Source organism: Gastrolobium bilobum, unplaced genomic scaffold, assembly GCF_033153095.1.
Source record: "Gastrolobium bilobum isolate Gb01-03AN ecotype WA unplaced genomic scaffold, APGP_CSIRO_Gbil_v1 utg1911, whole genome shotgun sequence".
Classification (NCBI taxonomy): Eukaryota; Viridiplantae; Streptophyta; class Magnoliopsida; order Fabales; family Fabaceae; genus Gastrolobium; species Gastrolobium bilobum.
The window spans coordinates 61,813-85,675 of NW_026899599.1; the positions used below are offsets into that span (position 1 = coordinate 61,813).

General features: G+C 32.0%; 2 protein-coding genes across 3 annotated transcripts; one reads left to right on the forward strand and one right to left on the reverse strand.

Moving 5' to 3' along the window:
- Positions 1-2,412: 2,412 nt before the first annotated feature.
- Positions 2,413-6,368, reverse strand: LOC133291835 (lipid phosphate phosphatase 2-like). Of its 2 annotated transcripts, none has more exons than XM_061490165.1 (8): positions 5,524-6,368; positions 4,370-4,576; positions 4,172-4,259; positions 3,963-4,072; positions 3,709-3,802; positions 3,340-3,528; positions 3,180-3,239; positions 2,413-2,816 (listed from the first exon to the last, which is right to left on the reverse strand). In XM_061490165.1, the coding sequence occupies exons 1-8, from the start codon at positions 5,599-5,601 to the stop codon at positions 2,668-2,670; spliced, it is 975 nt and encodes a 324-aa protein (XP_061346149.1). In that variant the 5' UTR covers positions 5,602-6,368; the 3' UTR covers positions 2,413-2,667. The 2 variants fall into 2 exon arrangements, with proteins under 2 accessions (XP_061346149.1, XP_061346148.1); XM_061490164.1 differs by having other exon boundaries at positions 4,172-4,318; positions 4,366-4,576.
- A 6,314-nt stretch (positions 6,369-12,682) lies between these two features.
- LOC133291839 (glucan endo-1,3-beta-glucosidase 9) lies at positions 12,683-15,797 on the forward strand. Its single transcript, XM_061490169.1, has 2 exons — positions 12,683-13,046; positions 14,609-15,797. The coding sequence occupies exons 1-2, from the start codon at positions 12,703-12,705 to the stop codon at positions 15,711-15,713; spliced, it is 1,449 nt and encodes a 482-aa protein (XP_061346153.1). The 5' UTR covers positions 12,683-12,702; the 3' UTR covers positions 15,714-15,797.
- The last annotated feature ends 8,066 nt before the right edge of the window (positions 15,798-23,863 follow it).

The window sequence follows — 23,863 nt, forward strand, 5'->3', positions numbered from 1 at the left end:
GGTGCATGATGTCGGCCAGGTTCATCCCACTTCTCATTATCTCATATTTTATTATATTTATGTTATAAGAGATAAAATTGAGACAACGATCTTTTTGCCACGCCCCTAACAAATATTTATCAGAATGCTGTGCATAAGCTAAAATTTGCCCAAATGTCACATCAGCGAGTTATGTCTAGACACATGGCAACAAGTTTGAAGCCCCCTAATTCACTGAAAGTGCAGCGAGTTAGGCCAGTCAATATGTCAAACTGCGCAGTCTGCAACAGTAATTCACGTGGCCTAACTCCTGTTTAGCGAATTACGTTCACTTACACATCATTTAATTACAAACTCGCTACTCAGTGTAGCGAGTAATGTAGTTTACAACCATTTTTTTTAACTCTAATTATGTTTCATTCCAAACTCACTTTTCTCTCTCTATTTCGGATTTTTTTTTTTTAGTGAACTAGGATCACATGATCCAAAATTATTTTTTTCTTTTTCTTTTTTCAATATGCACATGGCAAAAATTGTTCAATTTTAATTGCGTCAGACTATTGAGTGGTGGTCCGGGAGCGCTGAATTCGCCGTCCTCTATTTCGATGCAAACTGTTTCTTTTCAATTAAATATAACTTAACAAAATTTTAATATGGAAAATCTCAAATATTTAGGGTGTGGAAGAAATTTTTTGCTCTATTTCTTAAGTATGATGAACATAATTCGATAAAGACAGCGGTGCATAAAGTTGATTTATCTCTTTATTTTTTTTATTTTTTTTGGTAAAATTTATCTCTTTATTTTAGTAAATAAATTGGATGTCAAGAAATATAAATTATTAAAAAATTATTTTTTTCTGACATATTATTTATTAAATATAAATATAATAAAATGTGTTAACACTAAATACATATTAAATTATGTTATTAAATATATTTTTTATCCGAAAATTCTTCATAGCCACATTAATAATAAGAAAAAATTCTCCCTATAAACAATGCCAAAGAATAAAATTATTGTCTTGCACAAATTGAAACATATTTGCGTTGTCTGCGTGTAATCGATGTGCTGGAAAGGTTGCACCAAAACACAGAGAGATAAAAAAAAACGAGTTTGGAAAGGTTGTAAATTGAGCATAGGAATAAGATTTTGTATTTCTTTGTTGAAGATTTTCTGCATTTCGACCGAGTGTAAAATCTTCCTTAGAACTGAGTTGTTGGGAAAGAATTCTTTTCTGACCAGGGTTTAAACGCATGGACTTGAATGAGGAATTATTCAAGGAGTTAATTTAATTTAGACATGAGTTAACCAACCATGCAACTAAGGCTATGTTCTTCAAGAATTCAGGTCCCATATGCATAGGGATATGTTTGTGGCTGATTCTTGGTAAAATAATTTTTAAGGGATTAAAGGTTAATGTTAAGCCAGTTAATTGAAAATAACTGTTGAGTATTTTGTTAAAGGAATTTATCCATTGCAATGTTGTAGGAAGGGGTGAACCAAAACCCAATCCATTCTTTCTAATTAGAACTCTTAAAACTTTTTCAATTTATGCTTTATCTTTTTTTTTTGAAAAAATTCTGCTTTATCTTTATTCATTTAAGTTCTTAGTAACTTTATGAAAATATAATCAAACAGAAAATTCCCAAAATAATTTTCTCAATTTATTTTACTTTGTGTTTAAGCAAGTGACCTCAATTTTAATTCAGAACCTCTTAAGCGAACATTAATCTCTAATTTCTCTAGTTTTCTGTTTAACCAATTTAATTTTAATTTCTTTTTAGAATTTATTTTGAGCAATTGTAATTTTTTTTTTTTTTTGTACTTTTTTGCTAAAAAATCCTTATGGGAACGATGTTGGGGTCTTAAATTTGTGACTACGTATACTTTGTCAAAAGAAAAATAGATAGTGCTCACCAAGCTGCACAGTACAAAAATATGAGGGGCCCTTTTGCTCATGGAATTAATTCAATTTCTTGCCAACAATCATTTGTATAAAAGTATTATTTTATGGTTTATAAAAGAGTAACGATAGTCCCGTGTTCTTACTTTATTTTATTTTTTACGCAAAAGATCAAACTAGCATAAGATCGAACTTGATCAGGACCTATTCATGAATTAATGAGATAGGTGTACATTTGAAAAACGAAGGAAAAAAAAAAAAAGGAAGTACAACATGCTCTTCTAAAATGTTCAAGGGACAGGTTCATTTTGGAGCTGTTAGGGCGGTGGCCTACACCACCTCCTCTATTCGTGTCGGGAATTCTGAATCATTTCATATTAAAATTGCACATGATTCTTTCACCTGAATTTTTAATATGAGAAGATTCACTCTCATTCATGTCAGCTATGAAACAAATTTAAATCCCACAACAACTTTTGAGTGAAATTGATGCAAAAAAGAAAATTAACAATTTCTTATTTATGTACTAGTATAATATCAATACAAATAATTAATTTCTTAACTAATAATTATAAATTCAACACTCTAGAAAAGGTGAAATGGATCTTTCACTTCGAGAATCTTAATCCAAAATTCGACAAAATGAAGCAGCAATCTTGAATGGTGCCTAACTGCCTATTAGATGTATACCTGAACATACACTCCTAATGTTTCTAAACTGACATTTAATTTCGTTATAGATTAGAAGCAAATAGTATAATCTCTTGTTAATTCATAAAAGAAGTCAGCAATCACTGATATCTTGTCCATCTTTCCATGTCTCCATCCTCAAAGACATTTCATCTAACCTTCCTACATGTGGAGTTCTACTTCCTCGTTGGGAAGTACATTCACTTTCTCCCATCATATGAAAAAATACATAAGGCGCCCAACCTACACATTTGTACAAAAATATGAGAAGTCAGGAAAACCAAAGATTGAGTTAAACTTCACCTATTTAAGTATATCATCCAACACATAAAAAATCACTCTTCATAAAATCCCGACTTATTTAAGGAAATATGAGCATTACAGCCAAGACACTACCATATATGCGCTCATATTGCTCTAATTGAACTAGCAGCAGATTAAGGCCTATCTTAGCTGCAGGTTGAAATCAATATCATCTATATCTCTCAACTCCATTTCAACCACAATTTTGCAGGCAACTCATGTTCTCTAGGAAAGCAATGCAACTGGAGGCCTAAATCGAAATTCAAGGATGAGAATGAGATAATCAATAACAAGAATTCTTACCATCTGGATAAGTAGGAAAGGGAAAGAGTAGCAAATAGCAGATTGAAGACACGATAATTCCTGAAGCAACAGATCAAAGGGAGTTACAGGCATTCTTTGCAGAAAATGAAATTTAAATAATGGAATGCACTGCATTATGATAATCATTGTAACTTCTAACCTATAAGACCTCCAGCAAACACGTCAGTCCAATGATGCCAGTAATCATCAACTCGAGTAACTCCCACAAGAGCAGCAATAAGTAAAGGAAGCAAGACCAGGCATAGTTTGCCAATATGGCCCCTACGATCAAACACTCTAATTTTCCCTGACAAATACCATGAAAGGAAACCAAGACCAGCAAAGGACCCTGCATTTGGTTAACCATTAATTACCAAATTAAAGACCAAAGCATTCAATTATAAACAAAACAATCCTTTACATTTTACAATGCATAATTTTGATATACGATGCTCAGTCAACCTTCTAGAATGGGTTCATATCATCAACAACTAGCCAAATTTTTTGAAATGGATATTCTTCTACTTACATGAAGTATGACCACTAGGAAAGCTTTTATATCCTTCCTTTATAACCGCCTTAATCCCAGTACAAAGAACATCACCAGTGTCCTTATCAAACACCTGAGCGAACCAATGTCAGGTCAGTAAGGGAAGAAAAGGTCATACACTCATTACTCATAGCAGTAAGTAATCAATTAAAGAGAAAAGGCCAAAGAAAATAAGAAGGAATGAATGAGAAGCTAAAGGTTACCAAATACGAAGAATGAGAACTAAAACACACCGGTTTTTTGTCAGGGAAACACCGTTCAAAAAAGTTTGGCCGTGGTCTACCAACAGCATCTTTAATGGCATCTGTGATTACTCCAGTTATTAAGCTAGCAAACATGAGACCTAATATCCAAATTAAAGAAATCATTCCAATGAGATACAAGGGGTCAAAAGCAGAAAAGTAATCAAACAGTAACAGACTGAGAGAGCAAAAGAAAATACCCAGTATTGCATGGTGTAAATCGTAGATATCCCTTCTGACAAAGTAAAACGCAACAAAGATAAGAATGGGGATGAAAATAGAGAGGATCTGTTCCAGGAATAATAAAAATGTTAAGTTTGTTTCCTTAATAAAAATGGAGCTATAACCTATAATAGGAGGCAACTCTATCGTTTATTGGCATTATGACAGGTACATACTGGGACAGCCCACATGGGTATAGTATCTTCTTTGAATGGAAACATAAGGTTCGTCATCATGTCTTTCCCAACATAGCGATGAAAAGGTTCTATCATATTCAAGACTCCATCTATAGCAGCAAGAAGCAGAAGAATCAGCCAATCATGCTTATGACTTAGTGCCAACTTGCTTCCTGGCGACTGTAAAGCCATCTTTTCCAAGTATGGCTACAAAAGAAAAGGCTCAGTCACTGTTTTTTATTTTTATAGAGATGGAAGTATTATTAAGAAGAGAAATGAAGGGCAACAAAGGAGGATGAGGATCCTCCTCAACAAAGATATATACACACAACTAGGTGGAACAGAACTGCCTCATCAGCACAAAAATGATTTACAATCCCTTCACAGAAATCCCCTGAAATAAGCCATAGTTAAAAAAAGAGAAAAGTTCACCAATACCCCTGTGGTTTGCTTCAGAATCACTATTTCCCTGTGGTTTTTTTTATCACATATGCCTCTGTGCTTTGTAAAAAATAAAAAACCACTGGGGCATATGTGATAAAAAACATACCATTTTGCAAACTACAGGGGCATGTGTGATAAAAAAAAAACCACAAGGGCATTGGTGAACTTTTCCCATAAAAAAAATAAAACAATCCTATACATATTAAATCTATGGACAAAGCAAATTGTTTTGAAAAATGTAGATTCACCAGAAAGGCAGAAACTGCAAACTGCCAATTCCAAAGGGAGGTAACAAATGGCTAGCAGTTTCTGAACTAACATATCAGTACTCACATATTTATTACTAAGCTGAAGTACCATTAAAATTTAAAAAAAACTGTTACTACTAACATGTGAAGAATCAAATACGAATGCCTTTACACATCTCCAGGTAGAAAACTGTAAACCGAAGGCTTTATAGGAATATAAATATTATTATAATTGTAAGTTTCAAAATTAGGAAATAGGAAGCAGAAAACATATATCAAGCAAAAACATTTACTACTTACTGTTTGTATCCTATTTCAATAGTTTGATAGCCTGATGTGTGCCTACAAAGAACTTGAACTGATGCGGAACAAAGGAGAAACTTGCTGAACATAATTCTACACTAAAATTTCATAGGTTTTCTACTAAGCATGCTGTAATAATCTATATGATGAAGAAAATACCCACAATCTATCTCTCTTCTGCTCAAGAACAAGCCTTTTTGGTCTTCCTTTCTTACTCATACCCACATTGCCAGCCATTTTCAGCGTGATGAAAAGCCGGTGACTTTGGTGAAACCCATTATCTCCTTAGCCCTTTTCTTCCAAAGTTTGTACCTTTGCGTAGTTCTCATGGACTTATAACTCAAAACCGAAACTGATCCCAACTTTCTTCTCTTGAGCAGAAATGTCCTGCATATCATGGATGATTATGACAGAGTTGAAAAGGTTGTAGTGGCCAGGGATAAGAGACTCAAAGCTAAGATTTGGGCCACTCTAGAGAAGATTGAGATGGAAAGGCCAAAGAGGATTCAAGCAGAAGAAGAGAGAGAAACTGCGTGAGAGAGAAAAAAGAGAGCACGCAAACATCACCAAAGGAAGTGAAAGGAAAGTGGATTTGTTTACAAAATAAGAACCTTGAATTTTTTGACAAATTCAAGGGTTGCCAAATTCTTCTTCAGTACTTCCTCCAATTCTGTTTTTTATCCTAAGCTCAGCCACACCATTGCTATTATCTACCCCTTTTTTTTTCCCTTCTACTTCTCGAGCTTGCAGTTTTCACACTCTAGTTCAACGTTCTTATTGCTTCTCTCTTCTTCCTTTCTTCTTCAGCTTGAATCCTCTTAGCCTCTCCATCTCAATCTTCTCTCAGAGTGGCTTGCTTTGAGCCTCTTATCCCGGTTACCACAACCTCTTCAACTCATCAAAATCATCCATGATATTCAGGATAATACTAAAATGAGTTAAGAATTCCATAACTCTTTTTTAAGCTTCCGTGGCTGTTTTCATTTACAAGTTCACGGGAACCATGTAAGGTACACGCACATTTTGTGTGATAAGGGAGCATCCACTCCCCTGACTAAAAAGGGTGAAAAAAAGATACAGGAGTAAATATACATAAAGATAAGGATATTGTAAATATATTATTATTTTTATATTTTACGCTCATATTTTATTTATTTATTGTTTAAGTAAGAAATAATATTTCTATTATAGAACATATTTTCAGAAGTTACAGGCTTTGTAAGAGAAGGGTAAAGGACAAAATAGGTTAGGTGAGCTGAAAAATGCTGGCAAGGCAGTATGAAAAAATAAAGGAAGATTAAAAAACGAATAAGAGAGACTGTAGCGGCCGTTTGGTACACGGATTTTTTCTGGATTTCTGGGAAATTGAAATTTTTAAAATTTTAAATTTTCAGATATTATCGTAAATTAAATGTAAAAATCATATTTTTAAAAATCGAGATTCTCGGACAAATAAAAATTTTTCATGTACCAAACGCCCCTGCAAAGTTTTCAAGCAGAAACAGTGGAAAAACAACTATCAAATCCATAATATATTGCAGAAAAATTTGAAATATAACGTATTAACTACTGACATGGATATCAAAGTGACCAACATAACCATGGATACCTGTAGAGATTATAACTAGTGACATCAATGTTCTAAACTGAATAAATGTAAAGAATTCAAATTCATTAATGGGCATAATTAGGTAATGCTAGCAGACGAGAAATAAAATATCCATTCCCCCTTTGGTAAATTCAAGTAAATATCAAAGACATATTGAGAACTTTACACATAATGTCATTCACGAAGTCTAGGCCACACATATTTGATCAAAGAAGACAATTTTAACAATAAAACTGAAAGAACGAAATTATTTATAAAAGAAAGAGACACCACCCAGAAGAGAAAATTTTAATTAGGAAATGAAAAATGAACCTTTAATCTTCAAACACAATGCTTTGGAGGAAGACAGGGATGTGCATTCTGCAAAGCGCACACTCAGTGACTAGCGTAAAAGGCATGACGAAGAGTCTGGCGAATGATTTGAGGAAGATTTGCATCTTAGGATCTAAAATTAGAATACATAATTTATTACTTATTGGTGATCTCAGTTACGTATTTATATTTATTTTTTGATTAATTTTTATAAGGGGAAGGATATACATTTATTTTGGGACAGGATATACTCACCACCAAAAAAGTTTACCACTTTTACAACCAACCTAATCATCGTTGATTTCTGTCAATCTAACAGTTATAATTTATTGAGAATTAATAATTAATTAATAAATGCGATCCAATAATTTCCAATAAAAAGGAAATGATATACTTACCACCAAAACTAACCTAATTACCATTGATTTCCGTCAATCTAACGGTTATAATTTATTGGAAATTATTGGATCGCATTTATTAATTAATTATTAATTCTCAATAAATTATAACCGTTAGATTGACAGAAATCAACGATGATTAGATTGGTTGTAAAGGTGGTAAGTATATACTGCCCCTTTGGTGGTAAGTAAATCTTTTTGGTGGTAAGTATATCCTACCCTATTTTTATAATACCATTAATTTAATTATATTTTTTCGGGTTCAACTTTGAAATATAGAAAATTATAATCATGCTTTGGTAAGAGAGAGTTTAAAAATTATAATTACAAGTATTTAACCATTAATATAAATAATTATGAGTGCTAATAACTCCATCTTCTAAAATAGATATTATTAGGGATTGAAGTATCTACTGTAACTTTAGATAAAAATATCTGTTGTTCAATTAAACGACATCATTTTGGTCTTTTTTTTTAAATCAAATTGCTTATGGTGCAACTCTTTCGTCTCCACCTCGTTCGCCTGCCTTTTTTGTTTTCTCTTTCGTAAATGATAGTCGTCTTCGTTTCTCTGGTACGTGAATTTATCCATACCTGAATTCCAGTTCTTTCGCTACTATTGTGGGCCGATGATGAACTTGAGAGTTTCACCCAAACTAGGTTGAATTATATGTTCAGGTTCATGAAATTGGATGCAAGACACTCATAAAAACAAGGGATGACTATCAATGACTTCATTACTAAGGCTTGGTATGTACTATTTAACATTATTTTAGGCTTTTCTTTTCTTATTTCTTGTTCCTGAAAAAAATTTATCCTTCCTTTTGAAAGTGTTTGATGATGTCCTGACATTCTCCTCCTACATTATTCTTATGCTGGCTTGATAATAGTGCTAATTTGACCAGGAGTGATGTTAACTTCTTTGTTCATAGCATTCACCACCTTCGAGATTTTTGAAGACGTTAAACCCTCCTCATAAAGTTTAGAAACAATAGATTTAGTAAAATCGGAGCGACGTAAGTCATTATGAGAAGGAAACTTGCTCACCTTTGACGGAGTGTTAATCAATGGATGATTATGTGAATCATTGAATTTCTCCACTTTTCATAATCCATTCACCAACTTTATTTGGAACATCGCCAAATAATTAGTCCTTGTATCCCTTCGCCTTTTGACATTGCTAACATCAATTCTTTTATCATTTAGATTCTTGACACCTTGCTTTGAGCACACATAATTCCACAAACATGGTTGTTGTGTTCTTCTACTCCTGTTAAAGTAACGCTTACGTAATCTGAACCCCTTAACTTTTGCAAAATCATTACAGGAGGCTCATTAAACTCACTATCATCTCCCATAATTTATTGGCAATTGTCTTGCGTACAATCACCGTCTTTGTCTTGATTCATAATTTCACACTGACCATCTTCACTTATCTCATCACTCTCTTTCTCCAATTCAACAATGTCATATAAAGATACTACACTTTCACTCATGTCTTCAATAATTGTTATTTGGGAGTGTTCCATCAATAGCCTATAAAGACGAAAAAAGAAAGAAATCATGAGTCTATATATTTAGTTTGTTTTTTTGTATCAAGAACAGAATAGAAAAAACTGAGAATATACTTATTGTTTGTGATCAAAAAGCAAGAAACTGGAAAAAAAATCTTCATCTGAACACAGAGGGAAAAAAAAAGAACAAAAGCATGAGTCTATATATTCAGTTTCTTGTTTATGAATTCAAACAAGAGAAGAAGAGAGTGGAGAACAAAAAGGAAGAGTGCTCAATGGTTCAAAGCTTATCTAGTAACCACAATGGCTCCAATAAGTGACATAGCCACAATTAGACCTTCTAATGTGAGTTCACTTTCTAATTTAAATTCCCCTTTTATGTACAAAATGGATCCTGTGTACAAAAAATAAAGCAAGATCAATGATGAAGATGCAACGTTGACTTGGCTAACCAAATGCAAAATCTCACAAAATAGGAAAATAGAAAATGACCTGCAATTGTAGCATTGTCCCATCCTTGCAGTAAGTTACCAATTGCAGCTGCAACGACAACAAGAATAGCTTCACTCATTTTTATTTTTTTATTTACAAAAGAATTAAATTCGAGAGAGTTGGGGGCATGTGGGTGAAATTGCTCTTTCTTTCTTTTTCACAAATGATTAACTGATACTAGGTAGGTGTAGTAGTACCATAATAACACGTCAACGACAAAATAAGACAAAGTAAAATATCAAAGGGTCATCATTCACACGACACGACATATCCAAATTACTATGCATTTACATTATGGTCCAATATCAACTTAATCAACCTAGATGCGCATCAATGTAGAAGACAAGAAAAACACTGTAAATTATAGCAACCACCCAAATCACAAATATGCGCAAAAGATTATATAGTAGCTAAAAAACTGAAATTCAAGAATGAAGCAGCATAATTTCACGTACTAGAGAGACAAAGATGAAGATGATTCAAACAAAAACCATATGCTTGAATAAGGAAGCTCAAGAAGAAACAGCGATGTGATGACTATCATTTATAAAAGAAGAAACAAAGAAGGCAAGCAAACGAGGTGAAGACAGAAGAGTTGCACCATAAGCAATTTGATTTTTAAAAAAAGACCAAAACGGTGTCGTTTAATTGAACAACAAACATTCTTATCTAAAGTTACAGCAGATACTTTAATCTCATATTATTATTTAAAGACTTTTAAAATTATTGTCAATTTGTTATGGTTCAATCTTAAACATTAAGGGGCTATTTGGTATATAGATTTTGGGTGAAATGATGGGAAAATGGGGTGGAAAAAATTTGTTTACCATGTTTGGTATGAGTAAAAGAAAAAAAATTCTGATATAATTTGTTTCCCATCAATCTGGTTTTGAACTATACATTGGCAGTGGCGGAGCCAGCTAATTCATTAAGTTAGGGCCAACAAAAATTTAAATGGGGCTTAACACTAAATATTATCCAGAAACCACGTTAAAGATGTGGCTAATTTTCAAATACAAGTCGGGGCCAAGGCCCCATCCACACATTATGTGGCTCCGCCACCGTACATTGGCAAAAAAATAATCTCACATTACCCATGGGATTGTTTTTTTTCCCACACCAGGAAACATGTTTTCATTTGGTAAATGTCTTGATAAGCCCAAAAATGCCCTGATAAGACAATAACACGTGTCAAAATGATGGGTAATTTTGTCATTTTGGTTCAGATTCCCATCAATATTTTACCATCAATCAAACCATAACATCAGTAAAATTAACCTAACTTTTCCGGTAAAATTTTGGCATACCAAACAATTTTTTGTAACTTATCTGAGAAAAAATATTTTCCACTGTATTCTCAGAAATCTTTTTTTCTAGTAAAAAAAAATATCTCATATACCAAACACCCCCTAAGACTCACACAAATTGAATTACAAGTTCATAGGCTCATAGCTAGTCAACTTTACATATAAATCAAAAGATGGCAACAATTCACCAGCTCTTTTTTTTTTTGGTCAAAAAATAAAACTATTCAACCACTTGAGTGTTGGTCAACCAAATTGTCCTTTTATATTTTGCTTTTGGGAAAGTATTTCTTCAGTCATTGGAGATAAAGTTATCTTCAGTGAACTTAAAACGATGTCGTTTTGGAATTATAAGATTAAAAAGTTATAATGATAAAGACTAATATAACCCTGCAATAAATTATAATTACAAAAATACTTTAATTTTCACCACAAAACAACGTCATTTTGTGTTCACTGGAGATAACTTATCTCCATTAACTGGAGAAATGCTTTACCCTTTGCATTTTTCTCTTATGTGGTTCAATTCTATGTTGTTTAATAGAGAATTAGAATACAGGTGCGGTTGGTCAGCCAAAAATTAAAGCTTAGGGGGCGTTTGATAGAGGAAAAAAAATAATTTCTGAGAATATGATGGAATTTTTTTTTTCTTGGGTAAGTTACTAAAAGGTGTTTAGTAGGCCAAAATTTTTCCGGAAATGTTGAGTTAATCTTACAGATGCTGTGTGTTAATTTTCTCATCACATGGGAAAAAAACAATTACATCCCTTCAATGGTAATCTTCTCCAACCATTTTACATACAAAAGCAAATTATGGGAAAATAATTTTCCTAGCCAAATGTTTACTTCACTTCCTACCAAACATAAACGTAGGCAAATAATTTTTCCTACCCCATTTTTCTAAAAAAAATTCATCTCCTATCAAACACCCCCTTAAAGCTAGAGTACTTTAAAGTTTCAAAAGCTAAAATGTTTGAGATTTTTTTTTAAATTAAAATTTATTTTTAAGTTAAAGTTAAAAAAAATAAAAAAGAATAGAGTTAAAAATATTTCGTAACTGTATTTGTTCTTAGAATTTTGAAAAAAGAGAGATAAAATAATTTATTATTAAAGTAAATTATAAGGGTAAATAATAAAATTTATAAATAAAAATTTAAAATAAAGGTATAATTAAAAAAAAAGTTTGACTAAACTTTTGTAAAATTTTATGATAAATTTTTTTGTAAAATTACATTTGACTAAACTTCTATTTATAATAAAAAAGAAGTTAAAAAAAAAAAAAATCGCAAACATGCACTAAGAAATGCAGATTGGGCCTCAATCAGTGTTGCCCATGATCAAGTGCCCCATCACAGGGTTAAAAGGACACTTCAGAGAAAATATTGTAATAAACAAAGAAAAACAAAAAACAAAAGCAAGAGAATGTATGTTCCTTTGTCCTGTAGTTGCACCCTTAGCCATGGGCCTCTGACCAGTCCACTTCACATATTAAATTAAGCCTTCACCACTCAGCCAACACCTACTCACCATTGACTCTAGTTACCATTTGCAGCCTCCAAAATTTTTTGAACTAAATAACACTGCACACCAAAGCTTAAAGCCCCAACCAAAAGTTGCATTTTCATTCCTTGTTCCTTTTCCACCATCATCAGAACTCAGAACCCTCTCTCTCTTTTCTCTCTCTCTATAACCATCTACACATTTAACAAATGCCCACCATTTTTTGCTTCATCGGATTCACCTTCGTCACCATTTTCAGCATGGCCTGTGTGGCTGAAGCTGTGGGTGTGAACTGGGGCACCATGGCTTCACACCCACTGCCACCCCCAAATGTGGTGAAGCTCTTGAAGTCCAACAACATCAACAAAGTCAAGCTCTTTGATGCCAACTCTGATGTTCTTCAAGCTCTTTCTGGGTCAAACGTTGTTGTCACTGTGGGTATTCCTAACACTATGCTCAGAAGCTTGAACTCTTCCAAGAAGGCTGCTGATAGTTGGGTCCATGATAATGTTACCCGCTATATATCTAATGGGGGCAGTGGAACTCGAATTGAGTGAGTCTGATTTCTTGGTTATCTATGTTGCCCCCCTTTTTCTTTGGTCCTCTATTTTGCTTATGCTTTCTTTTGTTATTGTCATTCTTCTTATTAATTTTTTTATAAATAATTTAATTCTCAATACATGTTTACTGTTTTGCTTATTTTGTATTTTTCAATTGACTGATGATGATCCCGGACATTCTCAAGGGTGGTTTTCAATTTCATATTTGTTAATATTCCCTTTGATGACCTTTTGAAGAGTGAAACAAAAATTATTGACTGCTTAATAAAGGTTTAGAAATTTTAGAACCATACCATAGCCGTCAAGTTACATGGTTTTTCCATAATAGACTCACAATGGTTCAATATGCTACTTTTCTTCATTCATCAGCTTTCTTGGTTTACTACATGTGACCCCTTCATTTCTGGCCATATTGCCACTTTAAATGGGGTAGGGTGTGGCATAAATAAAACTGTCTTGCTAGTCCATATAAGGAGATAATGGCAGGTGGTGATCTTATGATATGTTGAATTGCATTTGCAGCTACTGCTTCTGCCTTAAGTACATACATAGACACACACACACACAAAAATGTATGTATGTATGCCGAAGACAATACAGCAGTTAGTTGCTTACATGAAAAAAAATGCAGCTTATTTTATCTTAGATGGAAACTTTAAGTTTGGGTCTTTTTCATTAAAGAATTGATTTTTTGAATGACATAACATATTAACATTACTGTTTTCTCAGTATTGCATGCTAGGAGCATGAAATGCTAGTGCCAAACTTACTTGCTCAAATGTTGGTGCTGCATCCTTAGAATATTGATGCTGTAGATATCTGGTTTTTTTTATGCGTTATAACTTACAGATACTTGTTGGGGGCCTTGGCTTAAAGACTAGCTTTTGGTTTAGGTTGTTTCAATTGAATCTCTTTCTCTTTCTGTTTTCCACCAAATCAGATTGCTTGTGCAAACTATTTGTTCGATCGGTTACATTCAGAAGCTATGGAGCACCTAATAAGTATGCTTGAGTCTTGGCTACCGTGGTAATGACAATATAAATTAACTAAGACTCCAATTCTACTTCAGGCTTCTGTGAAACAGTTCTAAGTGCTGAGCTTTGTTACTAAAAATCAATTCTAGAACATATTCTGTTATCTATGGTTCTTCCCCTGTAGTTGTAGAACAAGCGTATCGACCCTTCCTTTTGTCATATCTGATGAATGTTTTAGAAGGTAGAATAGAATCGAATAATAGAATGCTCACTGCTTTAAAGTGGAAGCGATGCAATGGTTCCAAAACAAGCCACATTCTTGTTAAAGGGATCAATGTATATTAAGAAATTTGCTTCTGGGGAAGATAGGAAGACAATCTTGTCTCATCTTTATCATTCTTGAGGGTTTGAAGAAATTCATCTAGGAGGTATGCTCTGGCACAGTCTGGCTAGAGACACTGAACTGCACTGTTAAATCTTTCTCTCTCTCTCTCTATTGAATTCTAAGATGAAATAAAATGGATTATGTATCTCTGAAGTATGATTCACTCTATATATGGTTGTAAATGTAACTTATGCAGACATGTTGCTGTTGGTGATGAGCCGTTTCTTAAAAGTTATGGTGAACAATTTCATCCCTACATAATTGGAGCTGCTATGAACATTCAAGCAGCTTTAAAGAGAGCAAAATTGGACAGCAAAGTGAAAGTTGTGGTTCCATGCAGCTTTGACAGTTTTGAGTCAGGATCTAACTTGTCATCTGAAGTGCATTTGAGGGCTGACCTCAACAAAACCATGATTGAGCTCCTCACATTTCTTGACAAGCATGGATCACCTTTCTTTGTGACCATTTCTCCATTCATAACCCTCCTTCAAACCAAAAACATTTCACTGGACTTTACCCTCTTTAAAGAAACTGCACGCCCCCATAATTTTAACCACAAAACATACAAAAATAGCTTTGACTTGAGCTACGATACAGTGGTAACTGTATTATCGAAACTAGGATTTCCTAATATGGACATTGTTGTGGCAAAGATTGGTTGGCCAACTGATGGAGCTGCCAATGCAAGCTCATATCTTGCAGAAACCTTCATGAAAGGCCTTATAAACCACCTTGATAGCAACTCGGGGACCCCACTTAGACCACGTCAGCCTCCACTCGAAACATATATTTTAAGCCTTCTTGACGAGGACCAAAGGAGCATTGCTTCTGGAAACTTTGAAAGACATTGGGGTTTGTTCACTTTTGATGGCCAAGCAAAGTACCATGTGGATATTGGCCAGGGTTCAAAGGGCCTTGTGAATGCACAAAATGTTGAGTATCTTTCTTCTAAGTGGTGTGTTGTGAACAACAATAAAGACTTGTCTAATGCAACTGCCAGTGCTTTAGAGGCTTGTGCAAATGCTGATTGTACAGCACTATCTGCTGGTGGATCTTGCTTTAACATCAGCTGGCCTAGTAACGTATCATATGCTTTTAATAGTTATTATCAGCAGCATGATCAGAGAGCTGAAAGCTGTGACTTTGGGGGTTTAGGTTTAATCACAACTGTTGATCCGTCCTTGGATCATTGCAGATTTCCAATTGAGATTGGCACTTCTCATGCCGAATTTCACAGGGTGTTTAATTTCCAGTTAATGATTTTACTAGTAACAACTCTCTTGGCATCTTTAGCAGTTTGACATAGGTAAAGAAGAGGATCATTTTTGCAGCTCCCACCCTGCTACAATTTTGTTATAGATGTCTATTGCTGAATTAAAATTGTTATCACCTTTTCTTAGTTATTATATTCCTGCAGGTTAAATATTCAGGATGTTACTTCTGTTTGCATGTTGTTAGAGAAATGTTATAAAATATAAAATCATGCCTTCACCTATCATAGCCTCTGTGACAAAGTAGTCACAAGTTTTAATGTCTCATTCTATTAATAAATAATTAAATACTATAGTTTCTTAACATAGGTAAATGAGTTTGTGTAACGTTCATTTTTCAATTTCAATGGGCTCTCGGGTGACGCAATTTATTAGAGAAATATATCTTCGTCTAACATAAGTTTTTAAGTTAAAATGATTATTTATCCTGTTGAATGGTTATTCTTGGCATACATTTATTGATTAATCAATGGCATGTGGTTGATATGAGATGACCATTTCCGGAAATTGAGGAAAAGAATCATTAATGGTTCACGTTAGATATGCGGATGTGATCATGCAATATGGCAGGAATTACACGAAGCAATACCATATGCAGTTAAAGCACATAATGTAGAAGGGCGAGGGTATTTGTAATGGCAGTCTGCTGGTTCAGAATATGCTTTTATAGTTTTATTGACCATTGTTGGTTCAGAAGAATGAATTCTTTTCTGCCTGGAAGACCACGACTTTTATTTTTGGAAAAGTTGTAGGGCGATAAAATTATCTCGTATACATATATAAAAATAAGAAAAAATATTTGTTTTTTTAAATGACACAATTTATGTAATTTCGCTCTCATAAAAAGTTGAGATTCACATCTTTAATTTTTTTTGTTCACTCTCTTTCTTCTATGATTTTTTTTTTCACTTAAAATGACACAATTTTACGTCCTTTAAGATGATACACATTTTTTCCATAAAAATGTATGGGGTTTATATAATTTTTTTTCTATCTCTTTTATTTACCTGGCTCTATGTGGTCCACATATATTTTTATATGTGTAGAAGATAAAGGAAAATATATTTAGTATTATGGATGTATCAAGTATTCACTATATCCTTTATTAAATATGAAAAAAAAAGTAATATATTTATATTATCTTTATTTTTATAGTTATTATTGATTTTATATTCCATTTTTTTTTTGTAAGTATGTACTCCCGATATAAAGAAAATATACTCCTCTAACAGGGAGTTGTTTGATAAGGAAAAGAAATATGTTTGGAAATCCCTTATAGGAACAGACAGTTTTAGCTTCTATAATATAATATTCATAATAATGTATTAAATACTATGCAATTTTTGTTAAATGTTTGGAAATCCCCGATTGAATACAATTCTTTTCTTCGAAAACATGACCTAATAATAATATAATGTATTTAACCTAATAATAATATTCTTTTCTATTGACAATCCAAATGGTCCAAATAAAGAAGAAGCAACCTTAGAAGGTGTCAAGGGTCAGCTGAAAGAGTTGGTTGAAATTTCTGGAGGATAGTTGCCTCTCTTAAATGTTGCAGAAGAGTACCAGAAAACTTATATGACACCTCTTCGTGTAGCTCAATATGGGGCAAAGAATATGATCAATCTTTTCAAGAAGATGGATGATACCATGACTGTGCAAGTGATAGGGCGTAATAAAGTTGTGTCTCTCATAAACTCGAAGGCTGGCCAAAGTGCTCCTCCCCTATCTCCGGCAAAGAAAGATAGGAAAGAAAGTGGGGGCGGCAAGATTATCTCCAACGAAGAAAGATAGGAAAGAAAGTGGGTTACCTAATTTCTTTCTTCTTTTTATTTATGTTTCTTCGTCTCTTGTATGGTATTTGTTTGTCATTTTTCTTCTGGATTTGGGAAGATGCTTTATTAATTCATTTTTCTTCTGGATTTACCTTTCTTTCTTTTTATTAATTCATAAACCTTTCATTTGGGAAGATGGTTTAAAATTGTTATCACCTTTTCTTAGTTATTATATTCCTGCAGGTTAAATATTCAGGATGTTACTTCTGTTTGCATGTTGTTAGAGAAATATTATAAAATATAAAATCATGCCTTCACCTATCATAGCTTCTGTGACAAAGTAGTCACGAGTTTTAATCTTACCGTCTCATTCTATCAATAAATAATTAAATACTATAATTTCTTAACATAGATAGATGAGTTTGTGTATTACTCACTCTTCAATTTCAACGGACTCTAATGTGACGCGATTTACTAGAGAAATATATCTTCGTCTAACATAAGTTTTTAAGTTAAAATGATTATTTATCCTGTTCAATGGTTATTCTTGGCATACATTTCTTGATTAATCAATGGCATGTGGTTGATATGAGATAACCATTTCCGGAAATTGAGGAAAAGAATCATTAATGGTTCACGTTAGATATGCGGATGTGATCATGCAATGTGGCAGGAATTACACGAAGCAATACCATCTGCAGTTAAAGCACATAATGTGGAAGGGCGAGGGTATTTGTAATGACAGTCTGTTGGTTCAGAATATGCTTTTATTGACCAATGTTGGTTACAGGAAGACCATGACTTTTATTTTTTGAAATGTTTTAGGGGTTAAAATATACCGTACACATATATAAAAATAGGGTTTTTTTAAGTTATTTTAGATAACTTTGTAATTTTAATTTATTTTAAGGTAAAATAATCTTTATAATTTTAATTTTTTAATTTTTCAACCCTAAAACGACGTCGTTTAATGATCATTAGATAAAATTGTCTAAAATAACATTATATATTTTTTTCCCATGAAAATATATGGAGTTCATTTTTTTTTTTTATCTCTTTTATTCATATAGCCTCATATGGATCTCACACATTTTTATGTGTATAGAAGATAAAATTATCTTTTATAACATGAGAAATATTAATCTTTTTATTTTTAGTTTCTAATAGGAAAATATATTAGATGTACAAAATATTCGCTATATCATTTATTAAATATGAAAAAAAAATATTTATATTATCTTTATTTTTATAGTTATTATTGATTTTATTTTTTATTTTTTTTTGGTAAGTATGTACTCCCGATATAAAGAAAATATACTGCTCTAATAGGGAGTTATTTGATAAGGAAAAGACATATGTTTGGAAATCCCTTATAGGAACAGACAGTTTTAGCTTTAATAATATAATATTCCTAATAATGTTTTAAATACTATGCAATTTTTGTTAAATGTTTGGAAATCCCCGATTGAATACAATTCTTTTCTTCGAAAACATGACCTAAAAATAATAATAATAATAATAATAATATGATAGTAAAAGTGATTTTGGGTTATATCCGGATAAAAATTTAAGTGAGTGATAAAATATCCCGTATCGCAAAAGAATGAGACATATAGAAGAAGGGGAATATTACTCTCATTTTACATGAGGTAATTATCTCTTTTTCTCTCATTTCGAAAATCGCGTCCCTTCTTTTTTCTTTTTCTTTTTTGCTTTTAAATAGCGGGTCCTACTTAGATTCTCTCTGTAACATGAGAGAACTACTCTCATGTTACATGAGAGTAATATTACCCATAAAAGAAATGACCCATAAATCGAATGTCTTAATATTTTGAATTAAAATGTAATGTCAAACATGCGTGATAGTCTCCTTTAATTTAAGCTCTCCTTGGCCATTACCCAATAATGGTATCAGAGCCAAGTGTGAGTGATAAAATATTTTACTAAGCATGTGCGAAAGGATCCATAAACCAATGCTTAAGGTTTGTTGCTTAAGTTCATTTGACAAGTGGATGATAATATTTCTCCCTAATTTAAGCTCTAACTAGCTGTTATTCAACAATATCCTATTCAAGAAAAGACCCGCCCTATAATAATATTACAAAGGTTGATTTTATCCATCTCTATGGTAATTAATTAGTTGTTTCTCTTGTGGAAGTGGAAATGTTGATTGTTAAATTTTGATCTTTGTTAATTATAGGTTTAATTCCCTTTGACTCATAAGATTTACGTTGGTAATTTGTTATATATCATCTTTTTAATATTTAGTTAATAGTTTGAATGAACCAAATGGACCATGGCTAGTTGGCTACGATTTTGTGTGAAAGGTATTTTGTTATAAGTGGTTTCAGTAATTCAAGAAGGCTCAACTGAATTTTACAAATATTTTTCCAAATCACCGCTTTCCGTTTGCAAATTCTAAATTTTTTAAGTTTTTGATATACAGGTTGATAATATAGAGGGAAAGAGATTAATGTTAATTACTTCAAGTCTTTAAATTTATTAAAATCGGCCTGATCATTAATCCGATCGAAGTACCGGATATTAATTTACTGATTCAACCGTATGACCATGTAAATATATACAAATCTATAATTTATATTAAAAAGTTATAAACATACTCAAATGCCTATAAAAAATAATACTAATTCCAAATATTCTAGTATAAAAAATAATAAATCATACACAATTATTCAATAAAAATAAAAATAATATTTATCGATTCCTTAAACATTTAATATCTATCACAAATTTATTAAGAGAAAACAAAAAATTAAATTACTAACACAAAAATATATAATTTTGCCCAAAAATAAAGAATGAATCAATTAAAAATAAACTAATGGTGAAAATTTACTTTATATTGAAAAAAGTACAGAAATAACTTATAAATAATTTTTTATTATCGGTTAACTTTTTTTAAATAATTTATAGAAAAGAATGTAAGTTTGAACCATTATTTTATCATTTTACAATATCATGACTCCTCCTGTTCACAAACAAATCTTGGGTGAAGTGGATGTATTGTAACAACCTCAGAATTTTCCAGTATAAAGAATATCGTATAATTTTATTTTTTTTAAACTATAATAATTAAATAAGAGTATAATAAAAATAAATCTAAAAAAATTTAACTAAAAACGCTAACCTCCTTCATTTATTACACATGGATGTAAGTTAGTACAAATATATTACATCCTAAATATGTTACAACGGTTCCACACATATATATTACATTCCTGCTACATCAAGTTACATTGTTTATTCCTTACATACTTCTTAGACTAATCTAGCCTATAGGTATAGGACTCCACACTGTCTGCATGGAATATAGCTGCCGCTCCTTGGTTTCCAACTGTTATGTAAAATTCCCAACGATCGTCATAAAAATAAACATTCACAGTCCATTCTCCAGAAAAAGACAAGTTAGGCATGATGATTTTCTGAAAAGGTTAGCACAAAATAAAACAATGTGAGATAATTCTCAGTAATATTGAGATTTTTGAACTATAACCATTTCCAGCCGTGATAACGGAAAATATTAATCTCTCAAGTAATTCTCATAATTTGGAATAATATCACAAATATTAATCTGCAATCTCGTAATATTTATCTGTAGCTAATTTAATTCTCAATTTTGTGGGTTTCCTGCATGTGAAAGGTTATAATATGGCGGAGCTCAAGCCATGATAAGACGTCCCTTACCCTCAAACCTTTTGATCCCAAACTTTGTGGGTCACTTCACAACAGTATTATTAAGATAAAATTTACACATTCTTTTAATATTCAATTGGTATCAAAACAAAAAAAATCAAAATCTGAAAAAATCATATTAACATAACAAGCATAACAAAATTAAAAGAAAGATTAAGGTAAAATTTATAGATAAAAAACATTACTAAAGAAGAGAAGAAATTAAGAGAACATTTTGGCATAACAACAACATATAAATTTCTAAATATATATATATAAAAATATGATTGAAGAGAAGAAAGTAGAGAGAAGATTTTACTCTCTCAATATTACCTTTTACTTATTTCTACGTCTCTCTCTCTTTTTCTCTGTAACAAACAACGAAATTTACTCTGATTGCTTGATCCTTCACCGTAACAAAGTAACGAAATTTACTCTTGATTGCTTGAAACCACTGAATGGTGCTGTTGTTATCAATTTATATAGATGCAATATGATGACTCACCACTTCTTTCTTTCTTTTTACGTTTCTTATTTTTATTTTTTATTTTTTACATCATTACTCATACGTCATTGGTATTACATCATTTCACTTAGGACGTGGCTTTGGAGGGGTGACCCACGTGGCCCCCTCCTTGCCATGTATATATATATTTTTTTGTTACATTAATTTATTTATAATATTTATTTAATTAAAATAGTTATAATATTGTTATTATTAATAATTTAGAATATTTAAAAAATATTTAATTAGAATTTTAATGTAATAATAAATTTTAAGAAATTAATTTAATATATATATATATATATTTTATTAAATTTTATTCTTTTATTTAATTATTTTATTTACCATATGTTATTTAATTTTATAAGTAAATAGTATTCATCATAAGGCTTATCATATATTACATTCAATGTTGCCCATATAATTTTATGTAGTAACACATGTAGCATAAATGAAATTTATTTCTTTACTTATTTATTAATAATACTAATTTATTTATTTATAGAAAATATAATAATGATAATAATAATAATAATTTATCTATATCATATATATATATATATATATATATATATATATTATTACTTTGACTATTTTTTATTTTATTTTTTATTTATTTAGTTATTATATTTCCCTTCTCCTAAATAAAATTTTGCCCTCAAAATTTAGACATACCTTTTAAAAAAAATTATGGATAACTCTGTTGTAACTCTTCTTCTTTTTCCCATGTGGCTTCGTGTGGTGAAAGTCCTTCCCAACGTATTTTAATTAACGGAATCACCCTATTTCTTAGTTGCTTTAGATTTTTGTCAAGAATTTGAGCTGGCCTGGTACTGATAGTCAGATTTTCTTTAACTTGTACTGAGTCTGTATCGAGAACGTGAGAAGGATCTGGAACATACTTTCTAAGTTGAGAAACATGAAAAACACTGTGAAGATTGGAAAGATGAGGTGGAAGAGCAAGTTGGTAAGCAGCTGGCCCTATTTTTCGGAGTATTTGAAATGGACCAATATATCTAGAACTCAATTTTCTAACTTTGAGGGTTCTGCCTACACCTGTGGTAGGAGAAAGTTTAAGAAAGACATGTTCTCCTTCTTCAAAAGACAAAGGTTTTCGCCTGTTATCAGCATAATTTTTCTGTCTGCTTTGTGCCTTTTCAAGGTTTTCCTTTATCATCTGAATTTGTATCGAGGTTTCTTGAACTAATTCTGGACCCAATAACTGTTTTTCCCCTTTTTCATACCAACACACTGGGGATATACACTTTCTTCCATAGAATGCTTCATATGGAGCCATTCCAATACTAGAGTGGTAACTATTATTATAAGCAAACTTTATTAATGGCAGATATCTAACCCAACTACCTCCTTGTTCAAGGATGCAAGCTCTCAGCATATCCTCTAAAGTCTGAATGGTTCTCTCAGTTTGACCATCAGTCTGAGGATGATATGTTGTACTAAGCCTTAACTTAGTTCCAAAGTCTTGTTGTAAACATCCCCAAAATCTAGAAGTAAATCTAGGGTCTCTATCTGACACAATACTTAGAGGTACCCCATGAAGTTTGACAATTTCTTTTATATACAGTTGGGCTAACCTCTCAATAGAATATTGAGCCTTAATTGGTAGGAAATGAGCAGATTTGGTTAATCGGTCAATGATTATCCAGATTCATCATACCCCTCTTGGGTTCTTGGTAAACCCATCACAAAGTCAGTAGCTATACTTTCCCACTTCCATTCTGGTATATCTAATGGTTGAAGTAATCCCGAAGGCTTTTGTTCAATTTTCACTTTTTGACAAACTAGACATTTTGAAACGTACTCAGCAATATCCTTTTTCATTCCTGGCCACCAAAATAACTTTTTCAAATCTTGATACATTTTGGTGGAGCCAGGGTGAACTGTAAACTTACTGCTATGTGCCTCATTCAAAACTTCTTTCATTAATTCCTCCTTCTTAGGTACAACAATCCTTCCTTGAAATTTCACCAAATCATCTTTCCCTTTTGTAAATCCTTCATGTTTCAAAGATTTTTCCAAACTAGAATCTTCCTGTTGAGCTTTTCTAATTTTACCTATCAACTCATTATCTATTTTTATCTCACTAATACCTAAGCTTCGAGGCAATACAGTCACAGATAATTTCATATCTCTAAATTTTTCCAACAATTCCATTTCTTTGATCATTAAATGTGACATGTGAA